The 20,953-nt window shown below is 33.0% G+C and overlaps 1 protein-coding gene across 1 annotated transcript in view; it reads left to right on the top strand.

Annotated features, from left to right (window-relative positions):
- The window catches only part of LOC129257965 (kinesin-like protein klp-3), a 29,004-nt gene extending 13,711 nt beyond the window's left edge, over window positions 1-15,293 (top strand). Inside the window, exons 5-17 of the mRNA XM_054896414.2 lie at window positions 1,387-1,500; window positions 2,448-2,657; window positions 3,386-3,457; window positions 4,000-4,131; window positions 6,089-6,248; window positions 6,796-6,935; window positions 7,876-8,049; window positions 8,589-8,786; window positions 9,462-9,676; window positions 11,721-11,907; window positions 12,704-12,799; window positions 14,275-14,386; window positions 15,179-15,293. Coding sequence (XP_054752389.2) covers window positions 1,387-1,500; window positions 2,448-2,657; window positions 3,386-3,457; window positions 4,000-4,131; window positions 6,089-6,248; window positions 6,796-6,935; window positions 7,876-8,049; window positions 8,589-8,786; window positions 9,462-9,676; window positions 11,721-11,907; window positions 12,704-12,799; window positions 14,275-14,386; window positions 15,179-15,204 — 1,836 coding nt within the window. The 3' untranslated portion in view covers window positions 15,205-15,293. The remainder of the gene's footprint in view (window positions 1-1,386; window positions 1,501-2,447; window positions 2,658-3,385; window positions 3,458-3,999; window positions 4,132-6,088; window positions 6,249-6,795; window positions 6,936-7,875; window positions 8,050-8,588; window positions 8,787-9,461; window positions 9,677-11,720; window positions 11,908-12,703; window positions 12,800-14,274; window positions 14,387-15,178) is intronic.
- Window positions 15,294-20,953: the final 5,660 nt, after the last annotated feature.

Raw genomic sequence — 20,953 nt, forward strand, 5'->3', positions numbered from 1 at the left:
TGTCAGTAATATAACATAATCCAGAGGCGTCGATCATGGGGGGGCAGGGGGGGCGATCGCCCCACCAATGAAAATATTGGGGGGGCAAACATATCATTTTGCCCCCCTAATAATTCCGGATATGCATTAAAAAAAACAAGATTGTAATATTCAGCAAGCGAGATTGAGATACACAACTCGTTCTTTATTTAAAATCGTGCTCAAAATGTCCACTTTTCAGATTGGAATATAAAAATTTTCAGCTCGCGCTTCGCGCTCGCATCATTTCTGTAGCAAAAACCCATACTTTTCATGATTAAATTGGTGAATGTAAATGTCCCGTTTTCAGTTCTAAGCCTCAAAAGAACTGCTTCAATTTGCAATCATCTTTTCTTGGATATATAGCTTGTTCTTTATCAAAAACGTCCAGTAAACTGTCATTTTTCAGATCGAAATGTCAAAATTTTCAGATCGCGCTTCGCGCTCGCATCTATTCTTCTTTTAGATACAAATCTTAATCATTGGTACCAAAAATGCTTAGAATATCAAGTTTTCAGCTCAGAATATAAAGAAATTTGAGCTCACTCTCGGCACTCGTACTATCTGTGTAGTGAGATGCGTGTCTGTGTCTCATGAGTCATATATATATATATATATATATATATATGTGTGTGTGTGTGTGTGTGGGTGGGTGTTTTGTTCGATCGAGCGCCTTTGGAACGTTTATGATTTTGCCCCCCCAATCTGAAAAATGGATCGACGCCCCTGACATAATCCATTGTATCTTTTCATTATATTTATAACTTGTCTATTTTAAGTTGATTTAACAACCTTGATATACATGTATTGTTTATGACATTGACTTGTTACATTATTTACTTGGCTTATATTCTGTTGAAAATGAAATAAATAAAAGGAAAAAATGAATGAAAATGAAATATAAAAGGAAGGGGTAATTAAAACCCATGAAATGTGTTTCCCTGCATTATTTTTCTGTCTTCAAAACACCACATCATACATATAGCTGCACTGTGATTGTTTTTAATACCCGTACGTTGGCATTCCATAGTGTCAAATTTTCTTGTATTTATTGGTAATTATTCTTTTTCTGATAATATTTTCCACATTTTTTATCTAACAGGAGATAAGTTACATCAATTGTTTCTTTGATGATAAGTATTTTCAGGAGTTAATATCTGATAATTTCTTTTCCATTTCCTATCTAACATGAGAAATGTAACATCCATTGTTTCTTTGATGATACATATTGATCAGGAAGCATTCATTCATACACTGTAATAATTTCTATTCCATTTTCTGTCTAACATCCATTGTTTCTTTGATAATATATATTTTATCAGGAGTTCTTCATTTCTGATCATTTCCATTCCATTTCCTCTCTAACAGGAGAAGCGTAACATCCATTGTTTCTTTGATGATAACTCTGGTATGTGGGTGAAGATGCCTATCAGTTGGGAGCAGCATACGGACTTCGTCAAAGGATTGATCAAACAAGTCAAGGTTAGATTCATATATTTGTTATTAAAACGATGACAAATGATTAATCTTTCTCTTACCCAAATTGAAGACTTACAGTCTAATTTTCCATCTGATATGCATGAATTAAAAATCAGTTTTCTTTTTATTTATTTTTCCTTGTTATTCATTATTTATGATTATTTCTGAAAATATGCCAGAATAAAAATGATATTTACCAAGATGATTTTAAGTTGTGATTAGATTGGCCTATGCAATTTCCAAATTCATTTCTTCTTAATAATAAATTAAGATCTATACTGTTTCGCACTTAAAACTTCATATAGATGACTGTTAAGAGAAGAGAAAAAATTCATTCTCGGATATTGTTCCTAATATTAGAGAATCTTTGCATCATATGGAATAGTGAAAATCATTAATAGATGATTGAAATATTGAGGTTGCCTATTTTGTTGTGTCTTTAAATGAATCATTTTTATTATTCAAACATTAATTTGAATCTTGTTTTCTTTTCTCATAAATAATCAAACTCTATCTTTATCAAATGACAGAGAAGTTGTAAGATTTATTGTGTTTGTAGAAGAATCATTTTCAGTTTTCAATATTGTATTTCTTTTTTTTTCGTTCTATTTTATTATTTTTAATGATTTTTTATGTACACTTGCTCTTTAAAATTTATTTATTATCTATGTACATTGTAAATTGTAATTGTTTGCTTTTATCCATGCTTTGTGAACGTTTTATTGTAAACATGTTAATTTCAGCCTTCTGGCTTTGTAACATGTATTGTTTTTATACGAAATAAACCATGATTGAATTGAATTGAATTGAACTGAATGTTGCCCTCCCTTCTCATGAGGAAACTAACTCTCTTTAAAAGGTCACACAGAGGTTTAAAATTTAGGGTGTTTTTGAATTAATAATTGTGATATTTAAAACTTTTAATCTTTCTCTCCGATCTCTCGTATTAGGATCAAACTCCATCTTGGAAAGATGGCTATGACATTGTAGCAGCCTTGAGGAAGAGTAACTACGACGTCGACGACACAGTCATGACGTACCTGACCGTTGGTGATACAGGGTGTATGGACACTCCGGATCGTCTCAAAGGATTTGATATGAAACTCATCAAAGAAAAAGACCAGAAGATTGCTGCTCAGCAAGAGAAGCTGGCAAAAATGGTATGAAATAGAATAATAATGATAATGAATAACTCAGCAAAAAATAATTTTCGATAGGGAAATCATAGACTGTTCATAAACTAGTATGAAATGAATGTATAATAATTATACACAAGTATTACATAGAATGAATGACACAACAAACAACTATTTTTGGAAGGAAATAGTAGTCTAGGAAAAGAAGAACAAAATTGTTATTAAAAATATTTCCAATGAGTCACTTATAAACTATCCATATTTGAGAAAAGAGAATATCAAATCGTCTATTTTTCTTATCGTTTATATGAAAAATGCAGCACTTTGATAAACCACCTTTGATATCTATGAAAGGGTGTCTAATAGACATAAAATCTGATAGACCAAGTCTACATTAAGTTCCATTAGTCAATATGGTCTTTAAATTAATTTAGAAACAGTTGAAAACGTATTACCTGCATATATGAGTCGGTTACATGTAGTATTTTTAAATTGAAAATATGTGTATAAAGAGTTTTAATACTATTATATTGTATTTGTTATTAGTAGTAGTATTTTTCCATTCCCTTGTAACTAGGTCAGAAGGCAATTACCATAGTTATTCAGTTGTGTTATGTAATTGTATTTTGTATTTCTATTGCTGATTAAATAATAATAATAAAAAAAAAATAATAATAATCCAATTGATGTATGAATATATGAGGCACTGATTCCTTTCATGATTTATAATAATTCGTTATTTTGTTTTTCAGCATCGAAGCTATGACAAGGTTATGCAGAACAACAAGAAACTAAGGCAAGACAATGACAGGATGCAGAAAGAGGTACAATGATGTAACAACATATTTTATGAAATATTTGTTTCTTCTATGAAATAAGGATTTGCTCTATATTGAATGGGCTCTAAACAGATTACTGTTTGGTTGGTGTGTCCAGTGCAAATCTTGCAGATAGAACTATACATATCCTCAGCTTCAAGTAGATGCTCATTAGATTGGCACTCTAATTGATTTTGGAGTGAAGATGAACAAGATACAATACTTTAATATGTTTAGAATTTGGTTGTCATGGTAACAGCATATCATGTATGTTTCTCACATGATAGGGTTGGGGATTTGAAGTCTCATTCATTTATATTTCTACTCTAATGACTTTTGGTTCTCACGTCATGGACTTTGCCACTTAGCAAATTTCCTATATGTTTCCTTATTCTCAGTTGGATTCTGCACATTACATCAAATACGTACCCCTTAGGTTTTTCTGATCATACAGCTTGGTGTTAAACCAAGGTGACAATGAGAAAGAATTAGTTTTGTATATAGGCTAAAGTATGTGTTTCATTTTCTTTACCTCTTTGCAACTCTAGTTGGATCAGCTGAGAGAAAAAGTAGCGAGTCTAGAGGTGGAGGCCAAGACTGCCAACCATAAGCTTTTAGCTCTACAGAATGAAAGACCCAGAACAGCTCGGGCAAGGACATCCTTGGCTTCAGAGCCTCCGGTAATTATCTTCTCGTCTTTATTCTATCAATTATTATCTTCTTTCTCTGTCGGTCATCCAGGGGAGCGTTTCATGAAGGGCTGTTTCGGACGTTTTATTCTACAAGTCCCGTTTTATCTGACAGTTAACAAAGGAACAGTGCCTCTCAGCCGATCAAAATCAAGGAAACATGTTAGGGGCCCGTCTTACAAAGAGTTACGATTGATCCAATCAATTGTAACTCTATGGAAATCCATCAGTGTCATAAATTTACAGGAAATTTGCACAATGTCCTTTGTAAACAAAGAGAAGCACAGTGAATTTTTAAGAAAACAGTCAATGCATGAATAAACATCATAGCTAGAAAATATTTTGAACAAACATGCATAATACATGTTGACGTTGCTGGACATCCATAGTTGTGATTGATCGGATCAATCACAACTCTTTGTAAGACAGGGCCCTGGGGCCCATCCATCTTACAAAGACTTGCGATTGATCCGATCAATCGCAACTATGGAAAGCCAGCAAAGTCAACATATAAAATGCATGTTTGCTCAATTTTTTAAAGATATTAATGTATATCCATAAATTTATTGATTTCTTGACAGTTAGGTGTGTTCTCCTTTGTTTACAAAGGACATTTTGCGCATTTCCTGTAGAAAAAATTATGACACTGATGGATTTCCATAGAGTTACGATTGATTGGATCAATCGTAACTGTTTGTAAGACGGGGCCCAGATCTTACAACTTGTCGGTCAAAAATGTTAATATAATGCTCCCCTGCTTTTGAATCCAGTCTAGTAGCCTAATACAAGGGGGGGGGGCTTGATTGACCTCACACTCCTCCACCCAACCATCCTAGTCTCCATCACTTGCTTCTTCCATGTCTTATTTGTCCCCCTCCCCCCCCCCCCTCTACTAGTTACCATGGCTAAGAATTTTGCGCATGGAGAAACAAATTTTGGTGTAAAGGTTTAAAGCCTGAGATTCAGTTGTGCAACCTGTAAGGAACTATGAATGTTTCAAAAGTGAATAGTGTTTTCATTGATTGAGTTTACATGGAAATTTGAATATGACCACGGGGGCTTGTTGCACAAGAGCTACTATCATGGTAACTTTGCTATCCAATGTTGACTTCCCTGAAACTATTGATTTTGATTGGCTGTTTCATCTTGGTTATACCATTGCATAGCAAAGATACAATCATACAAACTTTTATGCAACAGGGCCCAGATTGGATTTAACATCTTCTCAAGATAATTCTCTTACATTTCTTAATGTAGGCTCTTCTTTACACTTTTCTTTGTTAGTTTTTATCTTTAAGGTATGCATGTAAAAGCATATAATGCTAAATTTTAGTCTTATTTCATACTTGCACTTGTTATTATGGCCCTGGAAAGTAGTGATGCTATGGGTTTCAATTTTTTATGGGGGTGCTGCATATGTATAGGCAACACCTCCAGAAAATAGGGTTGGTATGCTAAAATGTAGAAAGTAAACCAAAATCACCTTCATTTTGGAACAAAAACTTGAACTTATTGGGACCCTAACTTTCACCTGATATAGTGTATTTGTATGTCTATTTTTTATTTATTATTAAGTTTAGTTCATACGTGCATCTTTAACATAGTGTGTAATTAGATTATATAATCTTCCATTTTACCTGAGAATGAATTTAAAGTTTATTAGAATTATCCAAACTTCACTCAGGCTTTGAAATTATGTGATAAAATTCATTGAGGCAAATGCATGTGAAACTACTTAAGCAAATTTCTTGGGACTCCACTATCTGTCTAACTTTGATGAAATTTGATTCAAAAGATGCAAATTACACATGCTTTGCATAATCTTAATAATAAATGAATAATTCAACTTAGGAAACTGTTTGAAATGTGGCAGGTTGATTTATGTGCACAATTTTATTAATGACTCAAATGGTTAAATGATATGAAAAACAATTTCTTTGCCTTTCAGGTGATAGAGACAGCGCCTTCTGATTCTGTCCCAGACACACCAGCAGAACCAGCTGGACCAACTGTAGATGAAGAAACGCTGAGGAAGCTAGACAAGGATGCCAAGGAACTTGATAAAGCAAACCTCACACTCAAGAAAGAAGTACAGCAAGGATTTAATGGTATGTTAGTCTGTTGTGAATGTAAGTGGTTTTGTTGTATTTTTCTCATTGTTTTATTTAGTTTTGGAGGTATTGAATTTGCCTTAATTAAATATCTTGGAACCACAGAAATCTATTCGACGAAGACAAAAAACTTGAGTAAAATGTAGTGCCGAGTGATATATGAATATTGTTGGAATTATGCAATATTGAACAAATATTGAATATTCAGTAATGTTTTATGATTATGTCTATATATCACAGTAACATGATTTGACCAAAATATTGTTGATCATGAAAAATTTGTCACTTTTTTGTTTCCAAAATAATGCTGCTCTTTATTGCTATAAACCAACTCAGAACTTTACATGTTGGTACCCAAATGCCTGCTTTTGTGGACAAGCACCAATGAAAACCTTTCTTAATTTTACAGAAAATTTGGGGTATCTCATATAGTAGAATATTGAGTTTATCAATTGTGCATGAACTAAAGTTATGTGAAACTTAAAAAACAGCTCTATGAATCGCTCCAGGGTCTGGTATTGAGCGTTTTTTTTTTTTTCTTCAGAAATGATTGAGATGATGAAGGAGGCGTCTGCTGCCCTCAGCAAGATGAAGAGGATGGATTCAGGGAACGTGAAGGAGTTAGATGAACTTCGGGTACTTTATAGAAAGGAATGCTTACAGAGGAAACTCCTTTATAATAAGGTAAAGAAATGGACATTGGCAATGGTGACAGGAATGTCTTTGGAGATACCTAAGATATAGACCTTATCTTGAAATTCAAAAGAATGAAATTCAACAAGCAAAATTATGAAGGCTATATATAAAATTGAATAAAACGTAGGATCAGATTCAATTTTCTTCCTTTTAATCTTTCCTTTGTCAGCTTAGAAGAAAGACTGCTATTAACATGAAGTATACCGTTCTTGCATGATGATGGACTTTTAATTTATTTTAATATTTGTAAAAAGCTTATTTTCCCAATTGATTTATATACAAAAATATGTTTCTGTTAATTATCTGTAATACTATATTATTTTTTATAATTTTTAAACACAACTAGATAACTTCAATTGAAAAATTAATTTCTGGTGCAACGTAGACATATTTATTTGTTAAATAATAGAACACATTATCATATAAAAAAAAGTTTTGGGAGGAAAAGGAATGAGTGAAGCAGGTTTGAAAAATATCACATTGAAGTTATTTTAAATTGTATGAAATTTTTTTTTACAGCAATATACTCAAGTTAACTTGTATTTGCATTATGCAGTCTGGTTTGATTTGGTCCCATTGCTCTGAAAATATTTCAAGTCAGTTAAAAGTAAGGTCAATATCTTTAATGACAATGATTGAAAATAGTTTACAAAGAGACCTGGGGGTGTTTCACAAAGTGTAAGTGTGAGTGAAAATTAAGCTTAATTTCCATTTACTTGCAGTACATAATGCTTCGCTGCACTGGTCAGATTATGCTCATGGGATGCACTATTCTGCATATTTAGCAATTAGATTAAGCATTAATCAATATGTGGATTTGCACTTTAGCATGACATTTAGTCTGACCTAACTTTTTTGTGCAACAACGTTCGTGTTTCTGATTAATATCCATCTCTCAATTCTTTGATTTCTTTTGTTTCATGTGTAGTTGCAAGAGCTGCGAGGGAACATCCGTGTCTTCTGTCGTGTCCGGTATGATTCACGCACCGAGTGCTGTCTGCAGTTCCCATCAGAGATAGAGATAGAAGCCACCAATCCAGCCGGGAAGAAGATGGCCCACTCCTTTGATCATGTATTCTCTCCTACGTCAACACAAGAACAGGTAGATATAGTGTCTCGGAGCCTTAGCAAATTGGTCTACACCACTTTGTTGAATTTTCATATGGTCTCGTCCAATTTCCAGTTGGGTAAACCCATTTTGTCTAATATCCACTTGGTCTATATGATTAGATGAATGGTTTATGAAGCTAATTTTCATTTGATAAAGACTAATATTAAGTAGAAATGCAGAGATTAAATCATCCGTGCATTAGGACTACTTGTCAGTTAGACCCAGTGACAGATTAGTCATCAGGATCTTGATAGTATACCGGCTGCTGACTCCAGTCTTGTGAATGAGCTTTGATTTTCTCAAAGTGCCATCATGGTAATCAATATGTGACAAGCCATTCAAAAACCAACAATATAAGTTTCCAGAGAAGATTCTCTGTAAATAGCAAAAATAGTAGTTTAGTCTTCTAATCTGGGTAGCTGTGCTAAGGCTGGGGTACATGTAATAATATGCAGCGCTTAGATGAATATTTGTATTGAGCCTTTATAAATGTTGAATGCTATTATCTTTATTGTTGTGCTCTTGTGTAGGTGTTTGCCCAAGCCTTGCCTATCATAACATCCTGCGTTGATGGCTACAATGTGTGTATCATGGCGTATGGGCAGACCGGGTCGGGTAAGACCTTCACCATGATGGGTCCCAAAGACAATCCTGGAGTCAACGTTCGAGCTATCCAGGAACTCCTCAAAATCTGCAGCGAGAGACAGCAGGTCGATTATGTACTCAAGGTCAGTTAACTCATTATATTCTTAATTCCTTGATTTTCATAGACTTTGTTCAGGAACCACCTGGTTCCCGTAGACAATGGGTTGACTACATCAGGGAAAGATGAAACTTGACAATATTTATCATGTTCACCTTTAGATTTATGACATCAATATTCTTTTCAATTGCTACATTCTTTCACTTTATAATTTTGCAAACAGTAGCCTATACATGGACAACTAATAATTCACAAATTTAAAAATTTGATTTAATATTTTCACCTTATGTCTAAATAATATATTAAAAATGACTTTTGTAAGGCATAAAATACATGGTTTGAGAATTTTCATCTATGATTTTGGGGGGAGAAAAGGAAATTAATAGATAATAAGTTCCAGAAACCACTTTGTTGAGTAAAGACATAGCTCAAATAAATATGTCTTATTAGCAGATTTAAAGTAACATATTCTGTCAGTGGTTATCGTAAGAGTTTTGAAGGCTATTCCATAAAATGTTATCAACACTCATGAGCAAATTAATGTTCACTATATTTTTGGCAGAATGGGAGATACAGTGAACAAATTGTTTATATCATCCAAGATGTTTTATTCATTTATAGTCAATATTTAATCAATAATTAATATGAAATCTAGCATTTTATTGAGAGATACCCTTTGATACTTTTGGTACTCGTGTAGGTATCTATGATCGAGGTCTACAACGAGCAGGTCAAGGACCTGTTGAATACAGACCTAGAGAACAAGTCCCCTCTAGATATTAAGATGCAGGGTAAGAGACTCTACCTCCAGGGCTTGACTGAGAAGTTTGTCAACAACGAGGGCGATATCACTACCATCATGGAGATGGGTGATGCTAATCGTTCAGTAGCTGCTACCAAGATGAACTCCACTAGGTGAGCTATTCATTCAGATGGATGGAGTCTTGATAAGACAAGTGAATTTTCCACAAACTGGTGCACTCCTTGCATATATTATCGGATTGAATGTAATGACGGAAAGACATGAAATTAAAGGCTTTTATTGCTGGATAAGTTGAGTAATATTTACATTTGGCTTGGACCAAGTGTCAGATTGCATATTCAATCTGGAAAATAAGTCAGAAAAAATCTTGGAACCAACGGCGATATTCGAATTTGTCATCTACCACACTTGCCAGGCAGTGGCTCTACCACCAACTCATCACTTGTCCATGTCTCAGTTGCAATAAAATGAGAACAAGTACTCCTATACCTCTGCTTGCTTTAAAAAATATCTATTAGCTCCTTAATGAAGATCACAAAATCACCTAATAAAAATAACTTAATAACGTGATATTCTGTTGAATTTATGAAATTCCCATTGGAAATTTTGATAATCAAGGATTATTGGAAATCTTTTGCCCTGTGTGGTTTTTGTCTCACCTGCGAAGCAGAGTGAGACTATAGGCGCCGCTTTTCCAACGGCGGCGGCGGCATCAACACCAAATCTTAACCGAAGGTTAAGTTATTGAAATGACAGCATAACTTAGAAAGTATATGGACCTAGTTCATGAAACTTGCCCAGAAGGTTAATCAAGTATTACTGAACTTCCTGCCTGAGTTTTGAGTCACATGACCAAGGTCAAAGGTCATTTAGGGTCAATGAACTTAGACCATGTTGGGGGAATCAACATCAAAATCTTAACCTAAGGTTAAGTTTTTGAAATGTAATCATAACTTAGAAAATATATGAACCTAGTTCATGAAACTTGGACATAAGGTTAATCAAGTATTGCTAAACATGCTGCCTGAGTTTTGAGTCACATGACCAAGGTCAAAGGTCATTTAGGGCAATGAACTATGGCCAAATTGGGGTATTTGTTGAATTACCATCATAACTTTAAAAGTTTATGGATCTGATTCATGAAACTTGGACATAAGAGTAATCAAGTATCACTAAACATCCTGTGCAAGTTTCAGGTCACATGACCAAGGTCAAAGGTCATTTAAGGTCAATGAACTTTGGCCATGTTGGGGGTATTTGTTGAATTACCATCATAACTCTGTAGACCTGTGTAATAGTCTAGTTCATCAAACCTGGACATACATGTAAGAGTAATCAAGTATCACTGAACACCCTGTGTGAGTTTCAGGTCACATGACCAAGGTCAAAGGTCAATGGATTTTGGCCATGTTGGGGTATTTGTTGAATAACCATCATAACTCTGAAAGTGTATGGATCTAGTCTAGAAAACTTGGACATTGAGTAATCAAGGATCATTGAACATCTCATGTTAGTTTCAGGTCACATGACCAAAGTCAAAGGTCATTTAAGGTCATCGAACTTTGGCCATTTTGGAGGTAATTATTAGATTGCTGTCATAACTTTCAAAGTTTATAGAATTAGTTTATAAAATGTGGATATAGGGGAAATCAATTATCACTGACAAGTCTTAAATTGCATGATCACGGTCAAATGTCATTTATTGTCAATGAACGTAGTATTGTATCATTATATGTATGGTTTTTTTTTTTCGTGAATAATTATTTTATAGTAGTTTTCAAAGTCAGCACTGCTGCTATATTAAATCTCGTGATGCAGGTGAGACTGCCAGAGGCGCTCCACTTGTTTAGTTTTTTTTACCTTGACCTTTTGTAAGGTGGTTAGAAAATGTTATTCACACAGAGACCTGTAGTATAAAGTGATACAAGCAATACAAACAATCAATAGTAAATTGTAGTACATGGTTTGACATAGATATAGAATTTGAATCAGTTGTGCAATTGACTGTATCCTAAAACACTACTAGTACTTGATGTGATTCCCACAAACCTTTGAACAAATCATCCACAGCCAATATCTCCACAAAACCACAACAATCAATGGCTCTTTGGATATTGAACTTGATTACTATGATTAGAGGAATACCTGACATTCAAGTTGACCTAATCTCACTCCTTGATTTCTTTTCTGGCACAGTTCTCGCTCCCATCTACTCCTGATGCTGACTGTAGAGGGCACTGATAAGGTTTCCAATGCAACGAGCTTTGGATCATTGACCTTGGTTGACCTGGCAGGGTCAGAGCGAATAGCCAAGACAGGTGCAACGGGTCAGACGCTAGTAGAGGCCGCTGCTATCAACAAGTCTCTCACTTCTTTGGGTCAGGTAAGAATGATGGCGGTATCTTATAAAGCTGATTGAAAGATATGCATGATTATGCAAATCAGTTTAAAATTGGATGGTGAAACAGGGTCATCAATGCTCTCTCTGCTAAAATTGTAATTAATTGTGATAATATTGTGTTTCCCATGATCATAAATTGTATAGAAAAATGTGCTTTGCACTAATTGGTCCCATTGCATTTTCTGGTGGCAGCGGTGGGATGTATATAAATAGAGCTTAATGTCCCATTGTCACTGAGGCGTGCTAAGTTAAACAAGGGGTCCCATGCTGTGATTGGGAAGAGAACTATCATATTTCTTATTTCCCAGTCATTTTCAATAATTTATCCCAGATATAGCGAGTGGATGACATCATTAGTTCCCACATTTGTAACTGCTTTTTTTGTGCTTTACTATTGTTGTGTGATAATATACAGTGCAGCATTGAATAGGCAACTATATAATCAGTGCCTCATAAATGCTATTCATTATTATTATTATTATGATAAGCCATTGTTTAAAAGTTATTACTGTCTTATCTTACATCGGGTTTTAGTATAATTTGGCAGCATAATGCTTGTTTGATTTTAATCAAATGCACTTGTTGCTGGGTGTTATTTAAGTACTGATTTTAAACATTATATCACAGTACTAGTAAACTTTCACGAATATCAGTATGACTTTTGTCAATTGTGCAGTTTTGAAATTTTCACAAATACATTCAACATGGAGAAACCATGCTCATTGAATAGGAAATTGAATTTGATTGTTCAATATTTTGATTTATTCAATATTTGCAGGTTTTCACAGGACTCCGAACAGGAGCTCTTCATGTGCCTTACAGGAACTCCAAGTTGACCCATCTGCTCCAACCATCACTCAGTGGCGATGCTAAGGTAAACAAACCAAGAAGAACTTGTGCTTTGATTTCTTTGCTTGTAAAAATTATTAAAAACACGACTGGAAGGCAGGGACAGATCAGGGGCAGTTGCAGAAAAATTTGCAATCAAATGCAACTCTAAAAACTATACGCAACATGATTTTTAACCGATCAAAAGCGCACATTCGGGACTTGCACTTGATTTTTTGACTTGTGTTTAACCACAAATCTTTCAGCAACGGGCCGGATAAGGCACAAAACTTTGGTTGGCCCCATTGTTTTGCACAAACGATATGTCCTGTGAAATGATATTGTGTCTCGTCCATCTTGAACTACCATTGAATTGAAGTACCAGTGAATACCCTTGCCATTCTTTCATTTTCTTGACTTCTTTAACTGTTCTTTGTTCTGTTTGTAATAAACATGTATTCAGTTCTTGCTAATGTTTCCCTAAATATTTTTGTAATTGCAAGTTGGAACTATATTTCTATGTACATGTAATCACCTTTGCAAAGATTTAGATTATCTTGTATTTTGTATAATGTTTCTGCACATTGATTGATACAGCAAACTGCAATAATGTATGCATTTGATTGATCAGTTGTACAATATTGAGCTGCTGATATTTGCTAAAGACGGATCAATGATCATATCTGTGTTGAACATAGGCCCTGTAATATGGATCAGATTCAGGAAATATCCAGAATTGAAATTAACCTCTCAAGACACTATTTTACCATAGACTTACATACCTTTGTACCTTTTATGTTCTAGGGCAAAGGTATTTGGCCTTTGGCATAAAGAGACATTTTATTTCAGCAAAATATACTATTGTCCATTCCATAACATTTTGTCATTTTTTTAGGATTAAAAATTGTTTAGTATTCCCTAGAACTATTAATCTATCAAATTTATCAGATGTTTAACAAATTTGTGCTAAACTTTAAGTGCCAAGACCATACATGTAAATGTTTTTGAGAGATATAACCTTTAAACCCCACCACAATCACCTCACAATTGATTATCATTTGCTTGTAAATGATTATGTGTCATGCAATTCAACAGATTAGATGAATAACAAGTGTTATAAAATATAAATTAGATTCTTTTAATCTATAGACGGTGCCATTCATACGGTTTTCCATTCATACGGTTTTCCATAGTCCTTTACAATGACGACCCCCCAAAAAAATTAAATTTATACTAAAATTACATCAGTTCTGTAAGTCTGTGCTATAATGTCATCAAATTACCAACCAGAATTAGATTTGTTAAGTAAAACTAGGAGTAGATGACTTTCTGCATGTCACATACATGTTTACTTGAAGGCTATACTACTGCACTTGAGTTACTACACTGAAAATAGATTGCGTGGGATCAATCATAGGGAAATAATAGATAGTTGATGTTGACTTATATAAGTCAAGATATGGACGGGCTCATCCATAATTCTTTCCTTAATGGTAACTATCTTTTTTTTTATATTGACAGGCATGTCTCTTTGTGAATGTGAGTCCCAGTGAAAGCAATGTGACAGAAACAATTAGCACATTACAGTTTGGATCTAATGCAAGACAAGTTGCCTTGGGTCCAGCCACAAAGAACGCTGGCAAGAACAACAAGAAGTAACATCCAAGATATTTAAAGGTCAAGTCCACCCCAGAAAAATGTTGATTTGAATCCATAAAGAAAAAACAAACAAGCATAATGCTAAAAATTTCATCGAAATCGGATTTAAAATAAGAATGTTATTGTTAAGACATTTCAAAGTTTCGCTTATTTTTCACAAAACAGTTATATGCACAACTCAGTGACATGCAAATGAGAGAGTCGATGATGTCCATCACTCACTATTTCTCTTGTTTTTTATTGTTTGAATTATATGATATTTCAATTTTTACCAATTTGACATTAAGGACCAACTTAACTGAACCATAAAATGTTATAACAATGGTAATACCACATGTTCAGGGAGGAATAAAACTTTGTCTCACAGGATAATGAGGAAAAAATTAGAATAATTAACATTTCATATAATACAATACAAAAGAAATAGTGAGTGAGTGATGTCATCAGTCCCCTCATTTGCATACCGACCAGGATGTGCATATAACTGTTTTGTGAAAATAAGCGAAACTTAAAAATGTCATAACTTTCTTATTTTACATCCGATTTTGATGAAATTTTCGGTGTTATGCTTGTTGGATTTTTCTCATATTATTTAAATGAACTTTTTGCTGGGGTGGACTTGTCCTTTAATGAATCAGCTAATATGGATTATTTTACAGCTATTATAAGTATTTATATTTAATCATAGTATTGTGAGTAAGAATTAAGGCCCCAAACAACAAGTATCAACTTACATTCAAGACACCAAACATAAGAGGATTATGTTATGCTGGCAAGAACAACAAGAAGTAACATCTAAGATATTTAATGTAGGAAAGGTCAGCTAATATGGAATATTTTAAAGCTATTATAAGTATTTTTATTTAATCATAGAATTGCTAATAAGAATTAAGACCCAAACAACAAGTATCAACTTACATTCAAGACACCAAACATAAGAGGATTATGTTATGCTGGCAAGAACAACAATAAGTAACATCCAAGATATTTAATGTAGGAAAGGTCAGACAGTATGGATTTAACAGCTTTATTATAAGTACGTTCATTAAAGTATTGCTAGTAAGAATCAAATCCCGAAGAAGGTTATAGATTAAAGTATATGATGTTTATACAAATAGTTATTGTGCCAATGGGAAAGGTAATGAGCAGCATGGAATGTGAATGTCAGTCAAGTGCATGAGAACCTGGTCAGTTTGAAGACTGCATGAGAATATTGAAACGACAGAAAGATTGTACTAATACATTGCTCATACAAATTAAAGCAAGAACAATTCAAAGTAATTTCCAAGAATTTGAAAGAAAAAGTTATAATAGAATTTATTTGAATTTACCAGCAATAAGTGACATGAAGCAAGAACAACAAACAGCATCATTCAAGACACTGAAAGTAGGAAAGATTAAAATACTTGTGAGCCTCAAGAAAACATCCATGTCCCGTTAATACTGTATTTGGCCGTTGATAGTAGTACTGGCCATGAGAACTTTCACAAAGGAATGTAAACACATTGACAATATTCTTGAGTGTGTACTTACTTAAATCATGGCTTAAATCAATGGGTTTACAATCTGGTCCTGAAACTTTTGATAACTGGGAATATCACTATTTATAATAGTGCAGTAATTCACTTGGCCATTAAAACTTGAGATACATGTAAGAAGGTCTGTAAACCGTTGCACTGAAAAAATGAACAAAATGAAAATGCATCAACTTTTATATTCAAGTCAAATTGTTTCAAATGCAAATTGAATTCAATGGCCCGAATTCACAAAGGTGGTTTTTGCAGAACCATGGTTTTTTTTAAACCGTGGTTTTAATTGAAACCACCTTTGTGAATTCGGGCCTTAGTCTTTTAGGCCAATTCAACACCCCATACAATTTTCGTAATGAAATGTGTACAATGATCAACAATAATATCATGAACAAAATTTGAAGAAAGGAAATGATTTACTCTCAATGATTTTTTTTTGTTTGCACCTATTTTATATTAAGGAAACTGAATAAAAATCCCAAAGTGAACCATCGTCGATAGTATCAAAGGCAGAAAATAACAACACCTTACAGGGTTATTAAATAGCAACTTATAATTTTTTTTTTAAATATAGGTATGAATATAAATTGGTATATGTGTATATCATTACATTGGTGTATATTTGTTATTTTTGTTGCTCTCTTGAACAAGTGAATGCTTAATTGCATTGTAATTGTTATCATAAATTTTGTGATTGTCAAAGTCGTAGCAATCTGGAAAGCAAACTTGTTGCTGCATGTTTTTTACAGATCACACCAGTCACAATTATGCCTTTTAGTAAAATAAAAGAATTAAATTTCAATTTTTAATGCTAGTAAATGCTTTGTGTAATGTATTTTCAGGACTATCCTTATCTCTTTCCACGCATACTTTGCACCAATGCACACTCGGTGCCGCGCGAACTTGGCATTTGACGCTCAAAGAAACAATGCATTGTTTCCCTCCCTGAAAATAATTAAGCACAGAGGGGTTCATGGTCCAGCGCACAAAGAGTTAATGAAGTACTTTTGTAATATGTATGATAGTGACGATCAGTATGCATTATGCATGCAAATGTGTAAGAATGTGTGTGACAAAAAGGCTGGCACCAAATAAACACCATGCTTGTAAAGTATTTATAATCTAGTTGATGAAAGGTGTTACAGGTGCTCAGTGTATTCCATAAAGTGACCTGGTACTTTGATCAGGGTGAGGCAAATTTTATATGCATGAAAAAGGGTACAGAGTAAAAGTTGTTTTCATAGTAATAGTGTAATATTTTCATGTAAAGTGTTGTGTAAATATCGAAGATGTGAATGAATTTAGAGATTATAACACACATGCGCAAAGTTTATCTAAAAAAAATAAACAAGATATATTTTGTATGAATGTGAAGAGAATCATATTTATGTTGCAATTTAGGATTTCTATTCCTTTGTAGAAATGATGATAGAAATTGTGTATTTTACGTTACCTTTGTATAAAGGTCTGTCAACTGGAGTTATAATTGGTAGAGAACTGTGCGATCCTGGTTAATCTTTCTTTAGCTGTCCGCATTTATGGTAGAAATCTTTTACATTTTTCATCTGACCATATGTACATGTATTTGCGTGAATCAAAACTTACATCATCTTAAAACTTTGTGTTCATATTTTTTTATTGGCCATGGATGTCTTAGTGATATACTGTATTGTCAAGCTTGCCTTTTGTATTGCACGGCATGTGTCACAATTTAAAACAAAACACAATTGAACACATCAGATGAATGTTATGTTATTATAGTAATGTCCATTGAATTGACAATCAAGATATGTAAGTATTGTATGTATTTTAAGGTAACAAAATTGCTTGAAATGTTGAGTTTGTGAACAAGTTTAATTGCCTTTGCAGATGTGACTATCGTTGCTTGTTTGTTGGTGATAAAATCCCTGATAGATTTTTAAAAATGTTTTTTTAATTTCATTTATCCCTTTAAACCTGTAATTATTTCATAAAGATTATATTATAAACAAATAAAAGTCATCAGTACACATTTTCTAAGTCTGAATAGCTTGTATGGAAAGCAATTTGGACTCTCTCACTTTCATAACTCTTTGATACTCCAAGGATACATAGGTTTTGCATTTTGAAATTACTTTTGAAATATTGGTAATATCTGAAGTGTATGTCCAGTGATGATTTCTAAATGTGTGCATGTTCATAGTCTCATACATTTACAGTTCGTTCATGTATTTGTCTAAATAAATGTGCATTTTGAATTATGATATTATTTTCATATGGAGATCCGGGGTCAGAAAGTAAAGTGTCCTTGGCTCACGATATAGAAGATGTTCTGCCCTTTGGCTATTAGCCATTTTTTATTAACTTTTTCTAATGTAGAAAATTGATGCGAATGAAAGTGAGTTGGCACTTTTTTATGGGGGGGGGGGTCAAATTGAATTTCAAAAAAAAGAACTAACATGTTTTACTAGGGTTGATTGGGTTACAGCATACATTTTTTTTGTTCTGTAATGAAAAAAAAAAAAAAAAACCTCTGGAATCAGATTTCGGGAAGCGGCTTTTTTTCCGTTTGGAGATACCACTAGAGCACACGTAACTTATTATGTTTTGCCCCCAATTTAGCCCCTTTCTGGTTTATGAACCTCTTACATCAATACAGGATATGAAAGTCAGAAAGACACCCAAAAAGAAGAGAGAAGGGAAAAAATGAGAAATGGAACATTTAGAAGGGGGATGTGGTGGGCTGGTTTATACATTCAGCCGGTCTTTCATGGCAATAAAATATCAATTTCAAAGACATTATACTTTCATGTGACAGACCATGTATTTATGATTTAATGCTTTTTTTCAGAGATTATTAAAAAATCCCTCTTGTAGGGGAATACATGCTTATTCTACTGGTACTGTATACATCTTTTTGTCACTGTTTTTTTCATGAATAAGTAATTTGCATAAAATTCAGAATTTTTACAAAATTCTTCAAACATTATGACAAGATAAAAATGTGTTGTAAAATCTATATGTTGACATAGACAATAAAAATTGATTTTGTGATATATTTTACTTACATTAGTTGATTAAAGGTTAACCAATTATTCTATCTCAATTGTAAGATTAAAAATTGCCCACATTTGAGTATATGATATTAAGTCTTTATTCAAATTAGATGGAATGGCCTATGCATCGATCGTTCATAGGTCCTTCTTTATTTGATAGGGAACATTTATTGTGTAATTAGGTTCTCAATTACATTTATATAATGCATTTTAAAAAGGAACAATTTACCTGCCATAAACTTGTCAGTGAAATGCCATTTACAATATTAATAAAAAATATTTAGTATGAAAGCTATGGACCATTTTCTTTTGCATAAATGTTTTTGCCGCATGCATCACATTCATAAATGTTTCTGGATTTGATGTACATGGGAAGTATTTTGAAAATGTATGCCATTTTTCCATAAAGGGAAATTTTCCACATTTTTTCTAGCAAAATTCATGAAAATAGCACAATTGTGATATATCAAGTATATACAGTATTTACCTATGTTATATTGTAATGTTTAAAGTATGCTTCATTCATATATTTCTATTGTTTGATATATTATGTTGTTTTTTGTACACTTGAAATGAGTGTTCTTCTTTGCCAATGTTGAATGTGTATTGCCATTGTATTTTTTTTTATTTAGGAAAATAAAGAGTGAGTGAATTTTAGATTTTTATTTAACAGACATTGATGTTGGAACCAGTGAAGGCCTATCAAGACTTATCCCCTTAAAGGACAAGTCCACCCCAACAAAAAGTTGATTTGAATAAAAAGAGAAAAATCCAACAAGCATAACACTGAAAATTTCATCAAAATCGGATGTAAAATAAGAAAATTATGACATTTTAAAGTTTCGCTTCATTTCACAAAACAGTTATATGCACATCCTGGCTGGTATGCAAATTGGCAGACTGATGACGTCATCCACTCACTATCTCTTTTGTATTTTATTATATGAAATGTGAAATATTTTAATTTTCTCCTCATTGTCAAGTGATACAACGATTAATTCCTCCCTGAACATGTGGAATTAGCATTGTTTAATACTATATGGTTCAGTCAAGTTGGTCCTCATTGTCAAATCTATAAATAAATTAAATATTGTATAATTCAAACAATAAAAAACAAAAGAAATAGTGAGTGATGGACATCATCGACAGAGTCACCTAGTTGTGCATATCACTGTTTTGTGAAAAATAAGTGAAACTTTAAAATGTCATAACTTTCTTATTTTACATCCGATTTTGATGAAATTTTCAGCACGATGCTAGTTTGATTTTTCTCTATTTATTCAAGTCAGCATTTTCCTTTAAATGAGAGTAAAATATGTTCAAAACACAAAAATATATCAAGACATTCAGGCAACAAAAGCCTATTGGGTAAATTGATAAATAAGAGACAGCTTGTGTTGTTTCTTCAAAAGAGACATTGATTAGCAAGATTTACATTCTACTTTCTACTTTGATATTCCATATTGTCAAACATTTAAGATATATATATTTTTTTTGCAGGAATGCATTGATGAGATATGTTTCCATTTCATGCGTTTGTTTTATGAGATGCTGCTTTCATTGTAAAATATATATTCATACTTGAGATTATATGAGAATCGCTTTTAACAGGGTATTGTGGAATCAAATGAAGTGTCTTCATAGTTCACTTCCCCATTTTACAGGGAATATATTTTTGTAGTTTTATTATCAAATCACTTTATTCCAGCATTATTTTAAGGTCTTTTAAAAAGTATGATAGTTCTCACTGACAATGAATTGACTATAATTATGATCAAGCCAAATATTTGATATCAGGAATTATATAATAATGTATTCCAGCATACAATTAAGATATTTTTATATCATGGATGTAATTTATTTATTTGAAGTGACTAGAATTTTTAGCAGTCTATATATATATGGATATATTTGTTGTAAAATTTAGAATATATTTGTTGTGCTGTGGAAAAATAAAATATTCAAATATAATGTGAA

Source organism: Lytechinus pictus, chromosome 3 (assembly GCF_037042905.1).
Source record: "Lytechinus pictus isolate F3 Inbred chromosome 3, Lp3.0, whole genome shotgun sequence".
NCBI lineage: Eukaryota > Metazoa > Echinodermata > Echinoidea > Temnopleuroida > Toxopneustidae > Lytechinus > Lytechinus pictus.